At 42.0% G+C, this 27,280-nt stretch overlaps 1 protein-coding gene, 1 long non-coding RNA gene and 2 pseudogenes across 2 annotated transcripts in view; 3 read left to right on the top strand and 1 right to left on the bottom strand.

The window, feature by feature from the left end:
• Window positions 1-7,282, top strand: part of LOC125487740 — a 7,741-nt gene extending 459 nt beyond the window's left edge. The window contains exons 2-4 of the long non-coding RNA XR_007266099.1: window positions 530-611; window positions 5,749-5,830; window positions 6,834-7,282. This is a non-coding gene — a long non-coding RNA (uncharacterized LOC125487740). The remainder of the gene's footprint in view (window positions 1-529; window positions 612-5,748; window positions 5,831-6,833) is intronic.
• A 4,282-nt stretch (window positions 7,283-11,564) lies between these two features.
• Window positions 11,565-19,992, top strand: LOC125487738 (annotated as a pseudogene).
• Window positions 19,993-20,939: 947 nt separating this feature from the next.
• On the top strand, window positions 20,940-21,808 carry LOC109936465 (annotated as a pseudogene).
• Window positions 21,809-24,440: 2,632 nt separating this feature from the next.
• LOC125487737 (histone H4) lies at window positions 24,441-25,470 on the bottom strand. The gene has a single exon (XM_048619919.1). It carries the CDS (start codon window positions 25,439-25,441, stop codon window positions 25,130-25,132), a length of 312 nt encoding a protein of 103 aa, XP_048475876.1. The 5' UTR covers window positions 25,442-25,470; the 3' UTR covers window positions 24,441-25,129.
• Between the last annotated feature and the right edge of the window lie 1,810 nt (window positions 25,471-27,280).

Below are 27,280 nucleotides of genomic sequence, written 5' to 3'. Positions count from 1 at the left end.
GGTGGGTCATTTTTGTGGTTTTTCATCCCCGAAGCACTGATGGATATTCATCCCCGAAGCACTGATGGATATTCATCATTTAGCTTCTGTTTCACGTTGTGAGTTGTGAATTAGCATTGGATCGTGAAAAAAAATGTATTTCCAAATGTGCAAATCCTGTAAGGGATAAATATAGCTGGCTTAAAAGTCTCAAGTGAAATGTTTGAAATAGTGTCTGTTGTTTTTCCTTTCGATTGTTAATGTATTGGGAGCTGGATATTGCACTGTGGAAGCATTCCATTTATGCACCCGTACAGGTGTTGGTTAGTTTATTTTTTATCTTGGTAAATTGTTTTAGAATTTCTGAAAAAGAAAGATACTAGGAGGAGCTCAGGGTAATTATGGAACCAGACCCATCTCTGTTCAAATTGTTAGCTTTAAAACAAGGAATTATCGTGAGTATTAACTAAATTTTGCATTGATCAATTTTGATATTTTCAAACTCGGTGGATGTTGATTTATAGGAGAATTGTCTTCTGTCTTTTTCCAGGCAAATATTTGATGGGCCAAGACAATGTAATATTTCCGTGGTACAAAACCAAGTGTGACTAACTGCTCCTACCAAACAGCAGGTATGTTACCACTGTCAGATCGGAGAGTGTCCTTTCCACAGTCACAGAGCTGATTAAGACTTGCATTGAGCTCAATTCCCAGAGATAAATATTCAATCCAAGTGTCAAACACCACCAACAAAATATAAATGTATTACGTTTTTTTTTCTGTATAAACTAGCGCATTTCCAGGAAAGTTCATTTTTAAAAGCCCATTGTCATTCACAGTTTTTGAAGAGGGATAGATTGAATCTTCTTCACAAATATGCACTCAATAACTGCATTGAATGCATGTTAAGTAAGGCCATTTTTAAAGTTACATTCAAAGTATACAAATAGATTAAGCTGTTACATCGTTACAATGACCTTATGAAGTAGATATTGAGTATAAACATAGAAGGAAACTTTTGATGTTATCAGTGACTGAGGAGGGCTAAAGTAATAAATAGATGATTCTGCAAAGGCTCAGCAGACCTGGCAGTATCTGTGAAGAGAAATCAGAGTTAACGTTTCAGATCCAGTGACCTTTGTTCAGAAACGTTAACTCTGATTTCTCCTCACAGATGCTGCCAGATCTGCTTAGCGTTTAAAACAAATTCTGTTTTTGTTTATGACTTACAGCAGCTGCAGTTTTTTGAGTCTTTATTTAGGACTCAAATCATCTTTTGATGAATAGATGTCCCATACAAAGACACAACAATTAAATAATGTGAAATGCAAATTCACTTTCTGTGCCAAAGCCTGACAAGCAGAGAATGCAGCGTGGACTGTCAGATGCAGAATAAAGCTCTCTAAATAAATTAAAAATAAAACAATATCCCAATGCAAAATAAAACTAAGTGTCTCAGTGATACCGTAGAACCCTAAAAAACAAAATAGCCTGCACTGACTTACAGGACCAGGTTTTTTTCAAAATAGGCTTGTCTGTCCATTTCTACATGATATCTTTATCCTGATATGCTATACAACAGGATGTAATTTCCTTTATCATCAGAAATACGGACTTGGCACAAGTACAGAAGAAGGCCGTTCAGCCCATCGTGTTTGCACTCAGACATTTGTATTCTTTATCTGTTCTGCATACCAGTTTCCACTAATTGTTGAGACTATGAACTGTATCCCCATCTGCTCTCCACCTCCTTACCCCCACAGACTGACAGACAGCTCATAAATCTCAAATGCAACCGGGATTAAGGCTCACTCTCCACACTCTCATAACTACTCTCTCCAAATGAAGCAATGTCACAGAATATTACTGGCAGTCAGATGCACAAGAGTAGAAATTGATGAGTACAGATTGAGAACTTCACTCTCTCAGTCACACAGCACAAACTGACATATCTGGAACAATTACTAAACTCACAAATAGACATAACAGAAACTGAAATGCATAAATTAATAGCTGCTCTCACATACACACGTTGCAGAAACTGACAAGAGAATGATAATTACACATACTTTCTCATAGCTCAAAACAGGAGAGGACTTATACAGTTAATGGGAGGGCCATGGGAAGTGTTACCAAACAAACTGACCTCGGGGTTCATGTGTATAGTGGATTCGCAAGTAGATAAGATGGTGAAGAAAGCGTTTGACACACTTGCCTTCATTGGTCAGTGCATTGAGATTAGGAGTTGAGATGTCATGTTGCAGCTGTATAGGAAATTTGTTAAGTCGGCTTTTACTGCATGAAGTTCTGGTCACCCTGCTGTAGGAAGGAAGTTGTTGAACTGGAGAGGGTACAGACAATTTTTACAAAGATGTTGCCGGGACTAGATGGCGTGAACTGTTTGGAGATTCTGAACGGGCTGGGGCTTTCTACCCTGGAGCATCAGAGGGGTGACATTACAGATGTTTTATAAAATCATGAGGGGGATGGATAGGGTGAATAGACAAGGTCTTTTTCCTCTGGTGGGGGACCCCAAACCTTAAGGGCATGGGTTTACAGTGAGAGGGTCAATGTTAAAAAAAGACCTGAGGGAGAATTCTTTAGTCCAGGGTGTGGGGCATGTATGGAACAAGCTGCCAGAGGAACTCCTGGTGGCGGGTACAATTATAACTTTTAAACGCCATCTGGATGGGGACGTGAACTGGAAGGCTTCAGAGGGATATGTGCAAAATGTTGGCAAATGGGACTAGGTCAGATTGGGATGTCAATCTAGCACAGACAAGTTGGATCAATGGGTCTGTTTCCATGCTGTTTCACTCTTGGACGCTATGACTCTATAACTGAACTTGCACACAAATGCAGGTGCTGCAAGGACAGGTCAGAGGCTGGGAATCCTGCAGTGAGTAACTGGCCTCCTGAATGCCCAATTCCTGTCCACCATCTAATATAATCATCAGGGATGTGATGGCTGAGCCCCACTTATCTGGATGAGTGCAGCACCACAAACACACCAGAAGCAAGACACCATCCAGGAAAAATACACTTGATTGGCTCTACATCCACATACATCCATTCCCTCAACCACCAATGTTCAGAAGCAGCAGTGTGTACCTTCCACAAGATGCACAGCTGAAATTCACCAATGCTCCTGAGACAGTGCCTTCCAAACCCACGACCGCTTCCATCTAGACACCACTGTGACACAAGGTGCCATCCAATAGTTACGTGTTGCCTCAGTAAGAATGTCCCATTTCTTTCAAATCTCTGTATGCTCTTTCGACATCGAGTTAATACTTATGGGATAAAGTTCAAGGTGAGTATAATACAATTAACAGCTCAATTGGATCAGATATTGTGCCATTGAACAGTGGAACAAATTGAATGGGCCGAATGTCAAACAGCTTCTTTGATTCCTTGCAGGAGTGAAACTCCAGACCTAAGACAAAGACTCGGGGGGTAGGCAGAATTCAGGCCCATGGCTGTATTTAATCAAGCAGTCACCAGATCATGCAGGGAGAGGGCCACAGCCACCCCTCTCCCGATGATGCAGTTATCCCATTAATCTTTAGCTCAAATTGGAAGAGAAGTTGATGACGCTGTGATCTTTGCAGTGGAATGCAGTATTTTTGTGCATTTTGTGTTACAATAATCCCATACAATGGGATCACTGTGCCCTTCCCCTTACTCTATACATCCAATCCTTTGAAACACGTAATTGTTGATGGACACTCCAATAGCCAGGCCGAGGTTTGCCACGATCTCATGATGTTTAACAGACAATGTAATCACCAGGCCTTGGGATCTTTCCATGCATCCTATTAATTCGCTTTCCAAAGTTACCGGCAGTGCACCTTCGGTCATGCCCCAGGCTTGCTTGTCTCTAAGACCTGCTTGAATTCTGTTGTTCATTGTATGCATTTGCTATCTCTCTCAAATTCTGTTTCTCTTCATATTTTCCCACTGTCCGAATTATAAAAAAGAAAACAGTTGATTCTTACTCGGAGGACAGGCAGCATCAGAGGAGCAGGAAAGCTGACATTTCTGAGGAAGGGTCCCTACCCAAAATGTCAACTTTCCTGCTCCTCTAATGCTGCCTGGCCTGCTGTGTTCCTTCAGCATTGGCAGTTCTTATTATCTCTGAGTTGATTCTCACTAATTGCTATAAAGTTCATGATATTAATTCTATTATAAAGTTAGTTATATGTAAAGTCGTTACGTGTACCTGTACTGTTAGCACTCTTTATATAATGAGTTGTGAGACAATTGTTTCTTACAGGTTGCACCAGGCATTCCTTTAGTGATATAGGAAAGCTTCCAGAGATTAATTAACTTTCATATCTATATTTGAATCTTCTCCCCTAATGCTTTAGTGATATTTGTAATTTATTATATATGTATATTTAGAATTACATTGAAATCTATCTGAAGGATCTTTAACTGGAACCAATTTCTTAATATTGTGAATAATTTCAAAAAACAACTAATTGCTGCAAAATGGTGTTATCTGCTGTTTTCATGATGAGCTAGGCCGACTGTCTTCTGGGATGATTTACACCCCTTGTCCTAACTAACTCTGTTCACCTAATGGGACAACATCCTTTCATTAATGAGACTGAAATCAATCACTTATCGAATTTAATGAACTTGTTTGATCCTGGAGAGTTTTTATGAGCCACAATCCCATTAGTTCATCTGTTTGTTATTGCAGGAGTTTACTATCCCCTTCAATGTTTGTTGCAAATCTTCAAGCTGTCTCTAACAAATCTTCTTGCAGCTGTTGTTTGTGCAATGCTCCCTTTTGCCTCGGAATAACCCCTTCTCAAATGTTTCATTGTGTCTTTGTCAAATGCTGGAGCAGGCTTTTCATTCTGTTTAACCACTTGTCAGCCATATTCAGCAGGGCTAGAGGGACAGCTTAGCTGCCAGCCATTTTGTGTCTGTTAGACATCAGCAGCCCTAACATTCCTCATTAGATTCTGAGAGAGCTGGAGGCAGGGAGTTATTAACACGACCTGGGAATGAGCTCCATTGTAGCTTCATAAAGGGCCAATGCCCCAGTTTGAAACATTCTCTGCCCTTTTTCCCACAGCCCCAGTTGTTTTGCTCACAGTGGGAGAAAAGGGAATTAGGGAAATGACCCATTGATGTTTGTTGCTGGGAATTATTGGGAAAAGCAGCACATGCTGATGCTGGCCCTGCCCCAAATGCTGCTTGTTTGGCTACTGTTTGTTGACATTGTGCAATGAATAGTGGAAACACAGACAAGACTGTGGAAATATAAGAATCCTGTAAAGGACGTAGATTGGAGTCAACAGATTATATGTCTCAAGTAAAAACGTTTGAAATAGTACCTGTTGTTCTTCTTTTCAACAGTTAGTGTGTTGGGATCTGGTAACACAAACTTGTCAATATTGCAGCATCTTCACGTAGCACCTTAGATGGAGCCATGCAATTGTTGTTTGGTTTCTGGATCTCACTCAATTGGGAAATAAACAATCCTCCCACAAGGAGCAGCTCAAGGTAAAATGGAATCTGACCTGTGTTTGAATTGATGGCTTCAAAGAAAAGACAGAAGTCTCATGACACTGTGTTATAGTCCAACAGGTTTATTTAAAATTACAAGCTTTCAGAGCTCTGCTCTTTCGTCAGGTAAAGTTGAAGAAAAGAAACATCCTAATAATTATCAACTGAATATACATTAATATGTTTGAGATTGTCAAACTTGGCTGATGCTGATTTACAGAAGGTATTTCTTCTGTTTTCCTCCAGGCAAATACATGAAGGAACAAGACAGTGTAGCATTTCCTTGGTACAAAGCCAAGTGTGAGCAGCTGCTTCTCACAAACAGCAGGTATGTTACCACTGTCAGAATGGAGAACATCCTTTCCACAGGCACAGAGCAGTTTGAGTCAGAGACACGTTGAACTCAATTTCCAGTGATATGCATTCAAGCCAACAGTCAAACACAACCAACAAAATACAAATAGTTTTTTTCTCTCTTTTTCTCAATGCACACCTCCACAGTTGCAACAGTTTCCTTCATTCATAGCCTACTGACATTTACAACATTTTTGAAAAGGGATAGACTGAATCTTCATCTGAAACAGACACGAAGGAACGGCAGTAAATCTGCATTTAGTAAGCATGTTTTTAAAGTTACTGTCAAGGTGAAGAAATAGTTCATGCTGTTACATAGTTACACCAACTATATGTGAAGTAGATAATGAGTACAGATATGGAAGAAAACATTCACATTATCAGTAACTGAGCAGGCCAGTATTAATGTTTTGACAAATAGATGTCCCAGGCATAGAGAGAACAATTAAATAATGTGACTTCCAAATGCGTGACATAGAATGGTTACTGAGTGCGCACATAACATAAACAGCACATGCACACACACACACTCCCCCTACTGAGTGATTTACAATGAGTTGCAAATACATACATACATTGTTATGACACACGTGCTTCAACATCTAACAGCCGTGAAGACCATATACACTTCAAGCCTCAGAACATGTAACACTCAAAATGATTTCTACTCACAGATTTCGGGTCAGAGAGCTAGCCTTTCATGATAAGAGACAACCAGAACAGAACATGAGCTAAGTACTTCAATCTCCGTGTACTCCCTATAGATTTAAATACACGGTAATTGCCATGGTCAGAAAGTAAATTATCAATTGTTCGCTACATCGGAAAAAATTGTGTGAATTTTTTTGACATGCTGAATTCCCATGAAGTAGTCCAAGAAGTAGATTGAACAAGAGATTAATTGCACCTCCAAATATCTCACCATGTCTGAGACTTAGAGAGGTTATTAAAGTACTTTTTTTCCTTTTGTACAACAGGAGGAATTGCATATCAGGACAAGTTTCAGATTTAACCCTATATTGCCATTGAATTTGTTTGTACAACTCGACGAACTGAATAGCAGAACCCATCTGATACACTACTGCTGAATATAAAGTTTGTTATTAAATGGACCAGAAGGAAATCGAATATTGACCTGAAAAGATACAGCAAATAACATACATTCAAGCAGATACCAAGATTGTTGACTCACAATTAAGAACGTCTCGCACAGTGAGCTTGCAACAAATGAACATTAAGCTCTAAACACAATCAGACCAGAGACTGACCAATATTAGAATAAAACTTCAACTGTACTATAGACTGAATATTGTGGAATATACTCAACCTTCAGGCACATTGCTAGAGCCAGAGAATGGTATAAACACTGACAATTTCACTTACAGCACCTTACACACATGGCTGCAAATAAAATCTGATTCATGTTGATGAGCAGATATTTGAACATCAAAGAAAACCTGCAGCTTTCGAAACTGCAATATTCAGCTGAAACTGAGAGTCACAGATCAATGACTTCACTTGCATATTCACACAGCAGAAACTTGACAGGGAGAGAATGATAAATGCATTCACACATTCACAAATCAGATAGTGACAGGCATAGGTTAATATCTAGTTTCTCAGATTTACAGGGCAGGATCTGACTGACACAAATGGCTAAATACACTCACACAGCCATAGAGAAGAAAGTGACAGGCACATATTGATAACTACACTCTCCTATTCACATAACAGAAAATGACAGGGACAGAATGATAATTATGCACACGTTCAGACTGCAAAAAACTGACAGGTACAGATTGATAAATGCATGCACGCATTACAAAAAAGCATAAACATATAGAGATTGATGACTACACTTGCACATTCACAGAAAAATTTGACATGTATATATTTGCAATACACTCCCGCATTCATGAAGCAGGAATTGATGGGTATTGATTGACAACTAAACTCACATATTACACAGCAGAAACTGAGAGGGACAGATTGATGATTACACTCCCATCTTCATGTGACAGCTACTGACAAGGTATAGATCAATAACTACACTCAATTCTTCACAAAACCAAAGTTAACAGGTACAGATTAATAACTAAATTCCCATCTTGATGAACCAGAAGCTGACAGGTACAGATTTATAGCAACGCTCACATATTCCCCAAGCAGAAACTGACAGGAATATATCAAAAACTAAACTACACATTCATAGAGCAGAAACTATCAGGGATAGACTGACAATTGCACAAATACATTTGAATATTCTGATTTCAGATACTGACAGGGACACGTTGACAACTACTTTCATTCATTCATGTAGCTGAAACTGATGGGGAGAGAATGGTAAATGCATTCACACGTTCACAAACCAGAAACAGGTACAGATTAATAACTACACTTTTGGATGCACAGAGGAGAAACTGAAAGTTAGATTGGTAAATATACTCATGCTAGCACATAGCAGAAACTGACATGGATAGAATGATAATACTTCTGGTTTCACCCAGCAAAAACTGACAGGTACAGCTTGATAACTGTACTTAGATATTTACAAAGCAGAATTTGACAGTAAAAATTGATAACTGCACAGATTGAAGAGCAGAAACTTGATTGACATAGATTGACAACTTTATTCACACATTCAATTTGCAGAAACTGACGTAAAATTTGATAAAAACCAAAAGAACTGTGGATGCTGTAAATCAGGAACAAAAACAGAATTTGCTGGAAAAGCTCAGCAGGTCTGGTAGCATCTGTGAAGAGAAAGTCAGAGTTAATGTTTCAGGTCCAGTGACACTTCCTCAGAACTGGGTAAAATTTGATAACTACACTCGCATATTAACAGAGCAGAATCTGACAAGGACAGACCGATAACTAGACTCACACATTTACAAAAGCTGAAATTGACAGATAAGGATCGGTGATGACATTCACATAGAAGAAACTGGCAAGTGCAAACTGATAACTGTATTTAAATATTCACGCAGCAGAAACTGACAGACATAGATTGGTCATTACATTCACATATTCACATCATAGAAACCAACAAGTATAAATTGAGATAACAAGGTGCAGAGCTGGATGAACACAGCAGGCCAAGCAGCATCAGAGGAGCAGGAAAGCTGATGTTTCGGGCCTAGACCCTTCTTCAGAAAGATTCTTCAGTATAGATTGATAACTGCACGTAAACATTCACATGGCAGAAACTAACATGAACAGTTTGATGACTAAACTCTCATATCTGCATTGCAGAAACAGACAGGGACGGATTTCTGTGTGAATATATAAATGTCTTTATCAGTCAGTCCCTGTCAATTTTGGAAACCGAATTTAAGTAGGAACTGAATTAAATCTCCATTTATTAAAGATATTTTTCAAGTTAGAATCCAGATGATCACTCTGTTATATTGTTTTAACAATCTTCTGAGAGGTGGATGTTAAATACAGATGTAGAAGAAATTGCATTCTCAGACAGGTCATGAGTCACCGAAATAAAGAATGAATGACACTTAAGGTTCTGAGGAAGGGTCACCGGACCCGAAACGTTAATTCTGATTTTTTTTCTTCACAGATGCTGCCAGACCTGCTGAGCTTTTCCAGCAACTTTGTTTTTGTGTTGTGAATGACACATATGTTTAGTTTACCAGTAACTGATCAGGGCAGAGTTGTTCCTTTCATAAATATTTATCCCATATATAAACATAACAAATAAATAATGTGAATTCCAAACACATTTTCCTGACATAGAAAAGCCAAGGAACTGCAGATGCTGGAAATCAAACAAAAGTAGAAATTTCTGCAAAAACTCAGCAAATCTGTCAGCATCTGAGAAGAGAAACGAGTGTTCTGAAGTTGAACCTCTGTTCTGAAGAAGTGTCACAGGACCTGTAATAATAACTCTGCTTGGTCTCCATGTGGACGGACCGACAGACACAGGTACTGACTGATTCAGAATTAGTTCAAAACACAAACATCATAACTACAGACGTGATCCAAAGACTAACAGCTATGGAGTTCCATTTAAACTCCAGGTAACAGAAACATGATATATACAAAATGATTATCTCTCACACCTATATGGGCAGAGATGACTGCAGCACAGCAAACAGTCCTTTCTCTCATCGAGTCTGCACTGGTTAGAAACAACCAGCCAATAATTCTCCACCCATTCAGCCAGCATTCAATTTCCATAAATATATCATTGTGGCGGAGGAACTACCATCTCCACCTTTATCGCAGGATAGTTCTCAATTTCTTTATCCAGCAGGAGTAGATTTTTTATTATTCTGTCATAAGCAAGAAGACATATTTTTTTCAAATTAGCTTAAATAGTAACTGGCTGTCCACTTTGCAAGAACCATTTAAACTGCTCAGTAGCAGAATGCAGGAAGATTGAAGGAGAGAGATAGTAGGAACTGCAGATGCTGGAGAATCTGAGACAACAAGGTGCAGAGCTGGATGAACACAACAGGCTAAGCAGCATCATAGGAGCAGAGGCTGCCCGACTTGTTTCATAACAACTGCTCTTTTCCAAAAAATTCTCATTATATAAAATCTGGGTATTTCTACAACAGTCCTCAGTATTAAATTTTAATTTCCAAGTTCTTCACAAAATAATCTGGCTCTCCTCTGTTGATGGTCTGTCACATATGAACTAAGTTTTGAAGGACAATAGATTGAATCCTGCAGCGTTGTGGGATTTGTGCAGGAAAATGCGATTATGGTGGTCATCTGGTGGTGTTCGGGTAAGCATGGACATGATGCATCAAACGGCCTCCTTCTGTCCTGTATCATTTAAGTTTATCTGTAGTTCTAGATCAATCTGTCTCTGTCAGTCTCTGCTGTGTAATACATAAATAATTTGCCAAACGTTTAGAGGGACACATTGATGATGACACTCACACATTCAACAAGTAGGAACTGACATGAATAGGTCAAGAACTAAACTCATATCCACAGACAAGCTTGCATTGGGTAATTCCAGTTATGGAGCTGTACAGGTATCGGTTACTCAATTAGTGTTGAAGTTTTTAAAATTGATCAGACAAAGAGCACCTCAGGGCAAGAGTGGAATCAGCAACATAGTTATGTTAGAATTTCTGGCGATAAATAAAATATCCAAATGATTATTAACTAAACATTGCATTGATCAGTTAAATATTTCCAAACCCAACTAAATGTTGGTTTACAGGAGCTATCTCTTCTGTCTTCCTGACGGACAATCACTTGATGGACCAAGGCAAAGTAACATTTCTTCAGTACAGAGCCAAGTGTGACCAGCTCCTTCTAACAAACAGCAGGTATGTTCCCACTGTCAGAGCACAGAATATCCTTTCCACAGTCACAGAGCGGATTGAGTCAGACACACATTGAGCTCAATTTCCAGACAGATATGTTCAAATCGAGAGTAAAACAACACGGAGGAAATGCAACTTCATTTTTCTTTTCTCTCCAGGAACTGCAGATGCTGGAAATCAAAGAAAAATAGAAATTTCTGCAAAAACTCAGCAAATCTGTCAGCATCTGTGAAGAGAAACGAGTGTTCTGAAGTTGAACCTCTGTTCTGAAGAATTGTCACAGGACTTGTAATAATAACTCTGCTTTGTCTCCATGTGGACGGACCGACAGACACAAGTACTGACTGATTCAGAATTAGTTCAAAACACAAACATCATAACTACAGACGTGATCCAAAGACTAACAGCTATGGAGTTCCATTTAACTCCAGGTAACAGAAACATGATATACACAAAATGATTATCTCTCACACATATATACCCAGTTCCAACAAATTTCACCATTCATAGCCCATTGACATTTACACCATTTTTGAAGATGGATGGACTGAATCCTTGTCCAAAGTATACACTCAGGAATTGGATTAAATCTGTATAAAATTACTCTAATAACAATTATCACATAATGAATCATACCTCCACTGATAACTCTCCCAGTTTCACAGAATATGAACTGACACGCATAAACCTAACAAATTGTCATGTAGAGATCGATTACTAAACTCTCAATCACGTAGCAGACTCTGACAGGTAAAGACTGATGACAACAGTTATATATTTACATAGCAGGAACTGACAGGCATAGTTGGATAACCACACTCACATATTAACATAGCAGAAACTGAAAGGAGCAGTTTAGTAACTATAGTCACACAATTGAATGACAGAAACTGACAGGGGCACATTGATGACAACACATTCACATGACAAACTGACAGGTACAGATTGATAACTAAACTCCCATATTCACATAGCAGAAACTTTGAGGTAGAGACCGATAATGACAGTCATACATTCACAGAACAGGAGCTCACAGGCATAGGTTGGTAACTGCATTCACGTATCTTCATAGCTGAAACTCTCACTTAGAAGAGAACCTGTTATGGATAGACTGAAAATGTATTCATCAAGCATAACCTGACAGGTATAGAATGATAACTGCTGACAATTAAGCCACTTTTACAAGTAGAAAGTGATGAGTACGGATTGATACCTAACCTCAAAAAAATATGATGAGACTCTCATATTGACTTTGCAGAAACTTGTAGGTAAAGATTGATAAAAACTTTCACATATTCACATAATAGAAACTGGTATGCACACATTAATAACTACACTCACATTCACATTGCAAACTGACAGCAACTGAACGATAACTATACTCACATATCCACATAGCAAAACCTGGCAGGAACATGTTGATGATAACAGTTCCAATTTCGCAGAGCATAAAGTGACAGGGACAAATTTATAACTGCACTCTCATATCCACAGATTAAAAAAATACTGACAGGTACAGATTGATAACTATACTCAAATATTCACAGAGTAGATTCTCATAGGTATGGGGAAAGTGATAGGTACACATTGCCTACATGCACATATCCATATAGAAGACATTGATAGGAACAGATTGATAATAACCTTGGAGGTAGCAAGAACTGCAGATGCTGGAGTCAGCCTTCCCAGTTTCACATGGCATAAACTGATAGGTACAGTTTGATAACTACACTCGTATTCACAGAGCAGAATCTGACAGGTTCTAATTGATAACTGCACTCACATGGTCATCAAGTAGAAATTGATAAAGATTGGTGATAACAGTGACATTCAAATTGCAGAGATTGACAGCTACACGTTGATAATTGCTTTCACATTTTCATTGCAGTAACTGTCAGGAACAGTTTAATAATCACGCTGTTGGTGACTTGCTCACCAAGCTTGCAAGTTTGTTCACAGACATATCGTCACCATACTATGTAACATCATCAGTGCGCCCCCAGTCAAGCATTGGTGTTCTGTCCTTCTTGCTATTTATGTGCCTCTGTTTGCTGGGGTGGGTGGCATTACTTCCGGATTTGTTTTTTAGTGGTTGGTATATGGGGTCCAGCTCAACATGTTTGTTAATGGACTTCCAGTTTGAGTGTCAGGCCTCCAGGAATTCTCGTGCATGTCTTTGGTTGGTTTGTCCCAGGATAGCTATGTTGTCCCAGTCAAATTGGTGTCCCTCTTTGTCCATGTGTATTGAGATGAGTGATAGTTGGTCATGTCTCTTGGTAGCTGGTTGGTGTTCATGAATCCTGATGGCTAGTTTCCTACCAGTTTGTCCTATATAAGGTTTTTGTTATTCTTTGCATGGTATCTTGTAAATAATGTTGGTCCTAATAGTTGTGGTTGTTGGATCCTTTATTCTCGTCAGGAGCTGGAGCTGTCGGTTTGTGGGCTACCATGATTCCTCGGTGGTCATTTCAGATATGTCTTTAATGTATGGTAGAGTGACTACTGTCTCTGGACGTGTTGTGTTACCCTGTTGTGTAGGTATCGGCAGACTATGCTTTTTGGGTAACTGTCATTTCTAAAGACACTGTATCAGTGTTGTTCCTTGGCTTTACGCAGCTCCGGGATACTGCAATGTGTTGTGGCTCGCTTGAACAGTGTTTTGATGCAGCTCCATTCGTGGGTATTGGATGATTGCTATTGTATTTGAGTGCCTGATCAGTATGGATTAAAAACCTTAATAACTATGCTTATAGACTCTCATAGCTGAAACTGCCAGATTGATAACTAAACACTGACTTAGCAAAACAGTATCATGGACAGACTGATAATTTCAGAAACATATTCACTAAGTAGAAACTGTCAGGAAGAGAATGATATCTATACTCAGGTACCCACATACCAGAAACTGACAGGAACAGGTTGATAACTACAGTCACACATTCATATTACAGTAACTTTCAGGGACAGATTCATGACACTCCCAGGTTGACATGACAGAAATTTGACAGAGACAGACCGATAACTGCACTCCCTTATTCACACTGCACATACCAACAGGAACAGGCTGACAACTACACTTCCATACTTGTATGTCAGAATGTGTCAGTTACAGATTGATAACTGTGCTCAAAAAGTCACCTGGCAGAAACTAACATTAAATCAATAACTAAACACAAATATTGTAATGGCAGAAACTATAGAGGCTGAAAATGACACTCACAGTCACAGAGCAAAAACAAAAACAAAAACTGACAGGTACAGATTGATATTAAGCTCACATTCACATAGCATAAATTGGCAGGGAGAGAATCATAATTACACAAACATTGATGTCACAGAAAGTGACAGGTACTGACTAACAACTACACTTTTATATTCGCAGCACAGAATCTGACAGGGACAGATTGGTAAATACACTCACATGATCACAGCAGTGACTGTCTGAGAAAAAATTGATAACTGCACTCTTGTATTCACAAGACAGAAACTGACAGGAACAAACTGATGATAACTCTCCCAGTTTCACAGAATATTAACTGACACGCATAAACCTAACAAATTGTCATGTATAGATCGATTACTAAACTCTCATTCACGTAGCAGACTCTGACAGGTAAAGACTGATGACAACAGTTATATATTTACATAGCAGGAACTGACAGGCATAGTTGGATAACCACACTCACATATTAACATAGCAGAAACTGAAAGGAGCAGTTTAGTAACTATAGTCACACAATTGAATGACAGAAACTGACAGGGGCACATTGATGACAACACATTCACATGACAAACTGACAGGTACAGATTGATAACTAAACTCTCATATTCACATAGCAGAAACTTTGAGGTTGAGACTGATAATGACAGTCATACATTCACAGAACAGGAGCTCACAGGCATAGGTTGGTAACTGCATTCACGTATCTTCATAGCTGAAACTCTCACATTCTTAGAAGAGAACCTGTTATGGATAGACTGAAAATGTATTCATCAAGCATAACCTGACAGGTATAGAATGATAACTGCTGCCAAACATTCACAGAGCACATACAAACAAACAGATTGATAACTAAACTGCCATTTTCACAAGACATGAAAGTGACAGGGACAAATTAGTAAATACGTGCTTATATTCACATAGTAAAGAGTGATAGGGACAGAATAATAACTAAAATTACACATTCACACAGCAGAATCTTTCAGGGATAGACTGATAATTGTACAAAAAACTCACCAAGGAGAAACTGACAGTCACAGATTTAAAACCACACACTCGTATTCACAAAGTAAAAAGTGGCAGGTGCAGTGTGACAACTGCACTCAAATATTCACAGAACAATATCTTCCAGGTACAATGTGATTACTACACTCTCACATCTGGGATAGGGACAGAGTGACAACTACAATTACACATTCACACACCAGAATCTTTCAGTAATAGACTGATAATTGTTCAAACAAAGTCACCAAGGAACAACTGACAGTTACAAATTTAGAACCACACACAAAGTAAAACCTGGCAGGTACGGTATGATATCTGCACAAAAATATTAACAACAAAATCTCCCACGTACAGTGTGAAAACTACACTCTCACATCTGCCGAGCAGAAACAACCAGGTTAATAACTAAATCTACATCTTGACGGAGCAGAAATTGGTTAGCTCAGATTAATGACTGCACTCTCATTGATACAGCTGAATGAACATGCAGGGACTGGCAACAAGTTTCATGCATTCTTATAGTAGAAACAGACAGGTATAGATTGAGAACTACACCCACGCATTCACATAACACAAACTGAGTGGCACAGACTAATAACATTACACATTTGAACAGCAGGAATTGACATACATGACAGAAGAAGGTTATTGAGGGATATTGAGGCTCTGGTCAGGAAAAAAAAAAGAAGGCACACATTGGTTTTAAGCTATTGGGCTTAAGTGAATCACCGAGATAACAATAAAAAGTGAAGGAGTGCACTTAATAGGGAAATCAGAAGAGCAAAAAAAGGGTATGAGATGGATCTGGCAGTTAAGGTTAAAGATAATCCCAAGAGGTTTGAAAGCTATATTAAGAATAAAAGGGTGGCTAGGGAGAGAATATGTCCCCTGAAAGATCAGCATGGCCATCTATGTGTGGAGCGACAGGAGATGGGGGTAGTTTTTCATGAGTATTTCTCCTCCGTGTTCACAGAGGAGAGAACCATGGATGCTAAGGAAATAAGGGAAAGAAGTGTAGATATTTTGAACTGCATACATTTTACCAAAGAGGAGGTGTTTTCAGCCTTAGATCGTAATAAGGTGAATGAATTCCCTGTGCCTGACCATTCTCGGATGTTGTGGGTGGTTGGGGAAGAAATTGCAGAGGCCCTTTCAGAGATTTTTGCTTCATTTTTAGCCACTGGTGAAGTTCTGGAAGTTTGGAGGGTGGCTAATGTTGTTCCGTTGTTTAAGCAAGGTAGCAAAGACAAGCCAGTGAGCCTGATATCAGTGGCAGGCAAGTTATTGGAGAGGATACTGAGGCACAGGTTCAACCAACATTTCGACAGTCAAGGTCTGATTAGAGGTAGTCAGCTTGGATTTGTGTGTGGGAAGTTATGCTTGACAAATCTTTGAGCTTTCTGAAGAGGTAACCAAATGGATAGATGAGGGTAGGGCAGTGCATGTTGTCTATATGGACTTTAGTAAGGCCTTTGATAAGGTCCCGCATGACAGCCTAGTAAGGTTGCATGAGATCCGGGAAAAGTTAACTAATTGGATTCAAAATTGGCTCAATGGTAGAAAGCAGAGGATGATGGTTGAAGGTTGTTTCTCGGACTGGAGGCCTGTGACTTGTGGTGTGTCACAGGGGTCGGTGCTGGGACCTTTGTTATTTTTTATTAACATAAATGACCTGGATGTGAATGCACAAGACATGATTAGTAAGTTTGCCAATGATACAAAATTAGGAGGTATCATTGTTAGTGAGGAAGGTTATCAAAAATTACAGAGGGATCTTGATCAGATGGGGAAGTGAGCTGAGGATTGGAAAATGCAATTCAATACAGATAAGTGTGAGGTGTTGCACTTTGGAAAGTCAAACCAAAGTAGGCCTTATACAGTAAATGGTAAGGGCCTGAGGAGTGTTGTGGAACAGAGGGACAGAAGAGTACAAGTACGTAGTTCATTGAAAGAGGCATCACAGGTGGATAAGGTGCTGAAGAAGGCATTTAGCATGCTGGCCTTCATTGATTGAGGTATTGAGGAAGAAGGTGGGACATTATTTTACAGTTGTATAAGTCACTGGTGAAACCACACTTGGAGTATTGTGTACAGTTTTGGTCACCTTGTTATAGAAAAGACATAGTTCAACTGGAAAGTGTTCAAAGAAGATTTATGCAGGACTGGTGGGCCTGAGTTACAGGGAGAGGTTTGCCACGATAGGGCTTTATTTCTTGGAATGTAGGAGAATGAGGTGTGACCTTGTTGAGGTGTATAAAATCATGAGAGGCATAGATAGGATAAATTCTTATAGTGTTTTTTTTTTGCCCAGGGATGGGGAATTGAAAACTAGAGGACATAGATTTCAGGTTAGAGGGCAAGGATTTAAGAAGGACTCAAGGGACAACTTCTTCATGCAGTGAGTGGTGCATATGTGGAATAGGCTGCCAGAGAAAGTGGTTGAAGCAGGAACAATAGCAACATCTAAAAAACATTTGAATAGGTACATGGATGGGAAGGGTTTAGACGGATATCAACAAAATGTGGGCAGTTGTAACAATCTAATTGGGCACCATGGTCAGCATGAACCAGTTTGGGCTGAATGGCCTTTGTCCATACTGTATTACTCTGTGACTCATTGACCTCAAACTACAATGGGACCTTGATCAAAAGTGCCAATGGGCCGGGGAGTGGCAGATGGAGTTTAATCTTGATAAATGTGAGGTGCTACATGTTGTAAGGGAAAATCAGGGCAGGACTTGCACACTTATTGGTAAGCTCCAGGGAAGTGTTTCCAAACCAAGACGCCATGGAGTGCAGGTTCATAGCTCCTTCAAAGGGGAGTTGCAGGTAGACAGGGCAATGAGGAAGACGATTGATTGGTCAGTGCATTGAGTGCACAGATTGGGAGGTTATGTTGTGGCTGTATAGAACATTGGTTAGGTCACTTTTGGACTACTGCATTCAGTTCTGGTCTCGCCTTGCAATAGGGAAGACATTGTTAAACTTGAAAGGGTTTAGAAAAGGTTTACCAGGATTGTTGCCAGGGTTGGAGAGTTTGAGCTTTCGGGAGAGACTGAATAGGCAGGACTTATTGAGGCTTTTTTTTTTCCCTAGAGTGTTGGAGGCTGTGTGGTGACCTTATTGAAGATTATAAAATTATGAGGGGCATGGATAGGGTGAATAATCAAGATCTCTTCCCCAGGGTAGAAAAATCCAAAACTAGAGGGCATGGGTTTAAGGTGAGAGGGGAAAGATTTAAAAGGAACCTAAGGGGCAACGTTTGCACACTGAATGGTGTGTACATGGATTGAATGCCAAAAGAAGTGGTGGAGGCTGATACAACTGCAAAGTTAAAAGGCATCTGGATGAATATATGAATAGGAAGGGTTTAGAGGGATATGGACCAAATGCTGGCACATGGTACTAGATTAATCTATGATATCTGGTTGCCATGGATGTGGTGGACTCTAGGGTCTGTTTACATGCTGTACATCTCTTTGACTGTATGACAGGAACAGATAGTGAGAGAATAATAATTACTCACACTGCATAAACAGACAAGGACAGATTGATAACTGCACTCGCATTTTCACATATTAGAGACTGACAGATATTCGGCAAACTATCCCTCAGTGAACCTGAATCTCTTAACAACACAATACTGCCCAAAACGTAATGAGGAAATCTCAGCTAATGTTGAAACAGAATAATATTTTACACACAAAAGATTTTCATGAGCAGAATAAAACACGTTGTCACAATTAAAATCTCACAGGTATGGTGTTCAAAATATTGTTAAATGATAATAACCAGTTCATTGTCACAATTAAAATCTAACAGGTACTGTGTTCAAAATATCATTAAATGACAATAACCAGCTCATTTTAGAGTGAGCTAGGAGTTTGATCCGTGTACAAAATTTCAGTTTGTGTTTCACAGTTCGTTGCAGATCCTGACAGATCCTCATTGTGTCCCACACTAACCAATCACAGAGAGATTAATGTCATGGTTTGATATTCTTGAAAACTACCCAATCAGGACCAAGGCTTTCCCGCATCCTTCATTACTATTACTGACGCCGTCATGCTATAAAAAGCGATTCCGAGCGTTTTCCCTTATTCAGAACAGAGTTCTGAGGAGGGTGACTGGACCCGAAACGTTAACTCTGTTTTCTCCTCCACAGGTGCTGCCAGATCTGCTGAGCTTTTCCAGCAACTTTGTTTTTGTTCCCTTATTCTGTGTCTGAAAATGACCGTCACTATGGCTGATGAAAAGAAAGTGCAGCCCACCTCCAAGAAGGGCCCGAAGAAAATTATCAAGAAGGCGCCAGGAAAAGGAAACGATCCAGGAAAGAAAGTTACTCCATCTACATCTACAAAGTGATGAAGCAGGTTCACCCCGACACCGGCATCTCCTCCAAGGCCATGAGCATCATGAACTCGTTCGTCAACGATATTTTCGAGCGCATCGCGGGGTGGCTTCCCGCCTGGCCCATTACAACAAGCGCCGCACCATCAGCTCCCGGGAGATCCAGACCGCCGTGCGGCTGCTGCTGCCCGGGGAGCTGGCCAAGCACGCCGTGTCGGAGGGTACAAAGGCGGTGACCAAGTACACCAGCTCCAAGTGAGGCACCACATTGTACTCAAAAACACACACATCCAAAACCCAACGGCTCTTCTAAGAGCCACCCACAATTTCACTGAAGCAACTGAATCATTTTGAGTTTGTAAATGATCCTCAGTATGTATAACTAATGTCCCTAAGCTTCGTGTTTGTTTTTATAAATGTTCTAAAGATTAACGTGTGGTCCCTGACCCTCTGCCTTTTATTTGCGGTTGCCTTCATACCCATCTATTTTCCCTGCCTGTATAGAGAGCATATTTATCGTCACGGAGTCATTTTTCAGCAACTTCTCTATGTTCAAGTTACTCTAACCCTTGATTAGGGCAGCAGCTACAGTGCCCTGTGGAGTATGAAACATTAGTTTCACCCCCTGAAAAGAAAACTAACTGTTCGAGTCCCACGAAGAGATTTTGCAATTTATTCGTCGTTTTTAAATTAATTTTCAAAACTCCATGGAGACTTCGTCAGATTTTTGCAGAATGCTGTAAATGAGGCTTTCAGCTCTTGCTGAGAGTCTTTCAAAATGAACTGAAATAAAGCCAGAACAGCTGCCGGATTGCGATAGCAACTGTGCAACTTTGGCTGAAGTCTGATCGAGGACAATAAGGGTGGGCAACTTCAAACTATTGTTTAAAGTTTTAACCCTCTCACCCGGAAGAACGTTGTGTGAGGTTTTATAAATACATCAGGGTGCACTGGTAATGTGAAAGTGAATTAAATTCGAAGAAAAATTAAAGTATTCATTCCTCTTTGTAAAATTTTTTTCCTATTTCGTACATGTTAGAGGGTTTTTCAAACCTTTCCCGGTGGGGTATGAACGCTGAATTTCTCCCGAGGCAACGAAAAAAATGACCCCGTATTCGAGCCCCACGAATAGAAATATCGTGCGATTTCTGTTTTGTTTCAATTTCCAAATCTCTATGTGAATTTATCCTTTTTTTTATTCAGTTTGCAGTATGTGGGGCTTTCTGGTGTCGGTGAGAGGCTTTCAAAACGAACCCAATCAACCGGAATCTAGCACAATAAATCAGGGCCACTTTCTAAACTTGCCTGAAGACGGTGTTGCTTGGGGAGTGAGACAGAGAGATTGTGTGAAGTACGTATTTGTAATCTAAAAGGAAATTAAATCGTAAGCATTTACGCACTAATCTTTGTAAAACATCTTCCTCGTATTGTCCATATTGGCGGGCTTTTCAAATCGGAAAGTAAACGGTTGATGATTTGGCGCCGGTATTTTCGGGCCTCCTCCCCGGGTCTCCTCCGGATTGGAGAATGAAGCAGATATCTGATTGGGAATTAAAACTTTACTAGGAGTTACTGAACAATGTAACCAATCAGCAATGGCCGCACCATCATTCCTCCCGAAGGTATAAGAGGGCGGAATGTGGGCGCATTGCAACATTCTCAATGAAGGTGTTTGTGATATTGTGGCCATGTCTGGGAGAGGAAAGGGCGCTGGTGGGAAAGCTCGCTCCAAGGCGAAGTTCCGGTCGTCCCGGGCTGGCCTGCAGTTCCCGGTGGGCCCTGTTCACAGGCTCCTGAGAAAGGGTAATTACGCTGAGCGTGTGGGTGCCGGAGCGCCGGTCTATCTGGCTGCGGTGCTCGAGTACCTGACGGCTGAAATCCTCGAGCTGGCCGGTAACGCGGCCCGGGACAACAAGAAGACCCGCATCATTCCCAGGCACCTCCAGCTGCCGTGCGCAACGACGAGGAGCTCAACAAGTTGCTTGGAAGGGTGACCATCGCTCAGGGTGGGGTGCTGCCTAATATCCAAGCCGTGCTGCTGCCCAAGAAAACCGCAGCTGGCGGCGCTACTAAAAAGTGAAGAGACCACTCTTGAATCTGACATCCCAAAGGCTCTTTTAAGAGCCACCCACAGCATCTGAAAGACAGCTGGACCGTCACTAGTGATCTATTGGTTTTCCTTTGTGTGAAGACCCGGGACTCTGTAATCAGATTGCTGTAACTGAGGATTTTTGTTTTTATGAGACAACAAGGTGCAGGGCTGGATGAACACAGCAGGCCAAGCAGCATCATAGGAGCAGAAAGGCTGATGTTTTGGGCCGAGACCCTTCACCCTTTCTGATAAAGGGTCGAGGCCCGAAACGTCAGCTTTCCTGCTCCTCTGATGCTGCTTGGCCTGCTGTGTTCATCCAGCTCTATACCTTGTTATCTCAGATTCTCCAGCATCTGCAGTTCTTACTATCTCTGGAATAATAAATGTGAAGGTTTAGCAGTACAGGTCAGCGAAATATAAACAGTAGCTAAAGGCGGGGGGCCCATTAATACACTGACAGCGCACAACAACATGGAATGCCTATACAGCAGGAAGAGGCCATTCAAGTCTGAACCGACCCTCCAAAGAGCATATACTGAGATAGGCTAGAGGGGGAAGGGGAAAAGAGAGATTGTGTGTCCTAAACTTTAAAATCTTTTAAATGTTTTGTCGGGCTTTTGAAATTTACACTAAATAATAACCAAAAGACCTGCAGATGCTACCATCCCACCAGCATCCACATCCAGAATCATCAGATGCCATTTCCGCCACCTCCAGCAAGATGCCACCACCAGACGCATATTACCCTCCCCTCCTTTGTCCGCCTTCCGCAGGGACCGTTCCCTCCGGGACACTCTGGTCCACACTTCCTTCACCCCCAACACCTCCCCATAGCCTTACGGCACCTTTCCCCTGTAGCCGGCGAAGGTGCAACATCTGCCCATTTACCTCCTCCTCCCTCCCCAGTATCCAAGGGCCCAAATCTACCTTCCGGGCGAAGCAACACTTCACCTGCACTTCCCAGAATTTAGTCTACTGCATTCGCTGCTCACAATGTGGTCTCCGATACATTGGGGAAACGAAGCATAGACTTGGTGACAGCTTCACAGAACATCTATGTTCTGCTCGCAAAAAAGCCCCTGAACTACCACTGCCACTTCAATGCACCACCCTGCTCCCTGGCCAAAATCTCTATCTCTGGCTTGCTGCAGTGTTCCAGTGAAGCCCAACGCAAGCTGGAGGAGCAACACCTCATTTTCGACTTGGGGACCCTACAGCCTGCCAGACTTGATATTGAGTTCAATAATTTTAGGGCCTAAACTCTCCCGTGTCCTAGCCCCCTACCCCACATACCAGGCCTTGTTACCATATAGCCTGCCATTGCACACCCCTTGTTCTTTGTCAATAACAGTCCCCATTAACAACTATTCACCCTCCCAGCCTGATCGTTAGCAATTCCTTTGTCTGTCCAACTGTCTTTCTCTATCTTTGGGTTCACTCCCTACCCCACCCACCTCCCTATTTTCTGCATATAAACTGACGTTTTTCCAGCCGCCATCAGTTCTGAGGAAGGGTCACCCGACCCGAAACATTAACTCTGTTTTCTCCTTCGCAGATGCTGCCAGATCTGCTGACTTTTTCCAGCAACTTTGTTTTTGTTATGAAATTTACAGTTATAGCTGGGGAAACACAAAGAGAGACAATGGCACACAGAGGCGTTTTGTCTGCAATTTGTAAGCTCTTGCACACATGGAATCCAGCACTTCAAATGTATTTTATGATTACTACTAAAATCTCAACTTATAACTTGATTAGCCCTTTTTCTGATGAAGGGTCTAGGCCCGAAACGTCAGCCTTTCTGCTCCTATGATGCTGCTTGGCCTGCTGTGTTCATCCAGGCTTGCACCTTGTTGTCTCTTGATTAGTCCAAGTTGACTTTTGTTTTTAAATGTGAAATGAATGCATCTCCCAGGCCCATTCAATCCCTGTAATTGCAGCTGCAGCGACACACTGCAGCAATAGCACACTGTGACCTTACATAAAGAATGCCTACCGATTACTGCTCTGTCAATTTAAGGCAATGGAGAGCCCGCCCTAGAACTGGGATTGGATACAGTCCTGTACCTCAAACCACTGAGAAACAGCTCCGGAAGGTACAGAAATGGCAGTAAAATAATTGTTGAAGTCTGAGACAACAAGGTGTGGAGCTGGATGAACACAGCAGGCCAAGAAACATCAGAGAAGCAGGAAGGCTGACGTTTCGGGCCTAGACCCTTCTTCTACACCTTGTTGTCTCAGATTCTCCAGCATCTGCAGTTCCCACTATCTCTGAAATTTGTTGAAGGCTGATTGGTTAACTTGAAATGACAGTTGGTCAATTTCAAATAGCCCGCCGATTTCACCGAGAATAAATATTTAAATACAAAACACCATTCGTCTGCAACTAAGATTACACCTTATACTTTATAGAATTTTCTTTTAAACCTAGCTTGCACACAGCGCGGACAGGATGCGGGATCATTTCCTGAGCTGTCTGTAACAGGCAGGAGGAAAGCGCGGTGTTTAATACAGCCCAGGCAAACTCATCAACCGAATGTGTAAACCGCCTTTAATCTAAACAACCCGCCGATTTAAACATGTTAAAAGCTAATACAGTGTACACCGATAAAAATTCAGAATATTACTTTATCGTTACATTTTTATTTCACCCAAATTATAATTACAATGTGCCGGAACTGTCTGTAACAGGCAGATGGAAAGAACACGCCACTAAAACATCAGCACGGCTGTCAGAATCAAAACTGAACAAAGTATCATTCCTGGAAGGGTTAAAAAAGTACAAATACTGCAATATGTATCATTCGCGTCTCATTATTCATGGTATGTATAGCCAACTACACATACTGGTATTATTACGGAGATACACAGATATTCACAAGACGATCAAAGGTTAAGGGGACAAGGCACAGCAGGGTTGAGAAATCAGCCATGATCGAATGACTGCTGCTTCTCTACCTTAGTCGCAATGTAACACAACTAGCTGCATATCAGTATACTCTCGAATTGCTGAAAAGCCTCTATCTGTAGGAATATTTTGATAATAAAACATTAGTTTCTGCCGACAACAACAAAGTGAATAATCCGCTCTGCCTGTTCGCTCTCCTGTAACGCTGGACACGAAATTAGTGTATTTTCGTAAAGAATTGATCCAAAATTAAAAGTCGTGAAAGATGTGAAATAACCAGCTGAGGTACACTATACCCTCCCGCTATGTGCTGCCTTCCCCGTCCTCAGGTCTCCGCTCTCAATCGGAGGCTTTGGGTGGCTCTGAAAAGAGCCTTTGGGTTCACTGGAAAAGGGTCCATTTGTTCAGCCACCGAATCCATAGAGAGTGCGGCCCTGGCGTTTCAGAGCGTATACCACATCCATGGCAGTGACCGTCTTGCGCTTAGCGTGCTCAGTGTAGGTGACCGCATCCCTGATCACATTCTCCAGGAAAACCTTCAGCACCCCGCGGGTCTCCTCGTAGATCAAGCCCGAGATGCGCTTGACCCCGCCACGGCGAGCCAGGCGCCGGATGGCTGGTTTCGTGATGCCCTGGATGTTATCACGGAGCACTTTGCGGTGCCGCTTCGCTCCGCCTTTTCCCAGGCCTTTACCTCCTTTGCCTCTTCCAGACATCACGCTTCTTCACTCCAATCACTGCCGAATGAGAGCCGAGATGCCTCACCTTCCTTTTTTATACAGCCCGCCCCGACCTGACTGAGAAAGAGCTGACAGACAGTGAGAGGCGGCCCGGGCCGGAAACTGAGTGACAGCAAGGAAATGTCCAGCTCCGCCTCCAGCTAACTCCTTTCCCCAACTGTATCTCTAACTAAACCTTTTCTCCACAAGGGCAGTGAACAAAATGTTCGGCAGAAAACCTGCAGACTGGAGATTCATGTTCAAAGATAATGAAAACCGGAGCCTTTAAAAGCAGAGATAGTAGGAACTGCAGATGCTGGAGAATCCGAGACAACAAGGTGCAGGGCTGGATGAACACAGCAGGCCAAGCAGCATCATAGGAGCAGAGAGGCTGACGTTTCGGGCCTCGACCCTTCATCAGAAAAGGGGGAGGGGAAGGGGGTTTTGAAATAAATAGGGAGAGAGTGGGAGGCGGATAGAAGAGGGATAGAGGAGAGGATAGGTGGAGAGGAAACAAACAGGTCGAAGAGGCGGGGATGGGGCCAGGAAAGGTGAGTGTAGGTAGGGAGTTAGGAAGGGGATAGGTCAGTCCAGGGAGGACGGACAGGTCAAGGGGGCGGGATGAGGTTGGTCGGTAGGAGATGGAGGTGCGGCTTGAGGTGGGAGGAGGGGATAGGTGGGAGGAAGAACAGGTTAGGGAGGCAGGGACGAGCTGGACTGGTTTTGGGATGCGGTAGGGGGAGGGGAGATTTTGAAACTTGTGAAATCCACATTGATACCATTGGGCTGCAGGGTTCCCAAGCGGAATATGAGTTGCTGTTCCTGCAACCTTCGGGTGGCATCGTTGTGGCACTGCAGGAGGCCCAGGATGGACATGTCGTCTGAGGAATGGGAGGGGGAGTTGAAATGGTTCGCGACTGGGAGGTGCAGTTGTTTGTTGCGAACCGAGCGTAGGTGTTCTGCAAAGCGGTCCCCGAGTCTCCGCTTGGTTTCCCCGATGTAGAGGAAGCCACACCGGGTACAGCGGATGCAGTATACCACATTGGCAGATGTGCAGGTGAACATCTGCTTGATGTGGAAAGTCTTCTTGGGGCCTGGGATGGGGGTGAGGGAGGAGGTATGGGGGCAGGTGTAGCACTTCCTGCGGTTGCAGGGAAAAGTGCCGGGTGTGGTGGAGCTGGAGGGGAGTGTGGAGCGGACAAGGGAGTCACGGAGAGAGTTGTCCCTCCGGAAAGCAGATAAAGGTGGGGAGGGAAAGATGTCTTTGGTGGTGGGGTCGGATTGCAGATGGCGGAAGTGTCGGAGGATGATGCGTTGGATCCGGAGGTTGGTGGGGTGGTACGTGAGGACGAGGGGGATTCTTTTTTGGTTTTTATTGCGTGGACGGGGTGTGAGGGATGAGGTGCGGGAGATGTGGGAGACACGGTTGAGGGCGTTCTCGACCACCGAGGAGGGGAAGTTACGGTCCTTGAAAAACGAGGACAACTGAGATGTACGGGAGTGGAATGCCTCATCCTGGGAGCAGATGCGGCGGAGGCGAAGGAATTGGGAATAGGGGATAGCATTTTTGCAGGAAGGTGGGTGGGAGGAGGAGTATTCTAGGTAGCTGTGGGAGTCGGTGGGCTTGAAATGAATATCGGTTTCTAGGTGGTTGCCCGATATGGAGACAGAGAGGTCCAGGAAGGGGAGAGAGGTGTTAGAGATGGTCCAGGTAAACTTAAGGTTGGGGTGGAAGGTGTTAGTGAAGTGTATGAACTGTTCGAGCTCCTCGTGGGAGCACGAGGCGGCACCGATACAGTCATCAATGTAACGGAGGAAGAGGTGGGGTTTAGGGCC

This window comes from Rhincodon typus, chromosome 44 (assembly GCF_021869965.1).
Source record: "Rhincodon typus isolate 14 chromosome 44, sRhiTyp1.1, whole genome shotgun sequence".
In the NCBI taxonomy this organism is placed as follows: domain Eukaryota; kingdom Metazoa; phylum Chordata; class Chondrichthyes; order Orectolobiformes; family Rhincodontidae; genus Rhincodon; species Rhincodon typus.
Note: the sequence above shows the minus strand (reverse complement) of the source record. Positions and strands in the feature narration are given on the sequence as shown.

Coding starts and splice junctions, on each gene's coding strand:
- LOC125487737 (XM_048619919.1), bottom strand. CDS start 25,441: ATGTCTGGAAGAGGCAAAGGAGGTAAAGGCCTGGGAAAAGGCGGAGCG.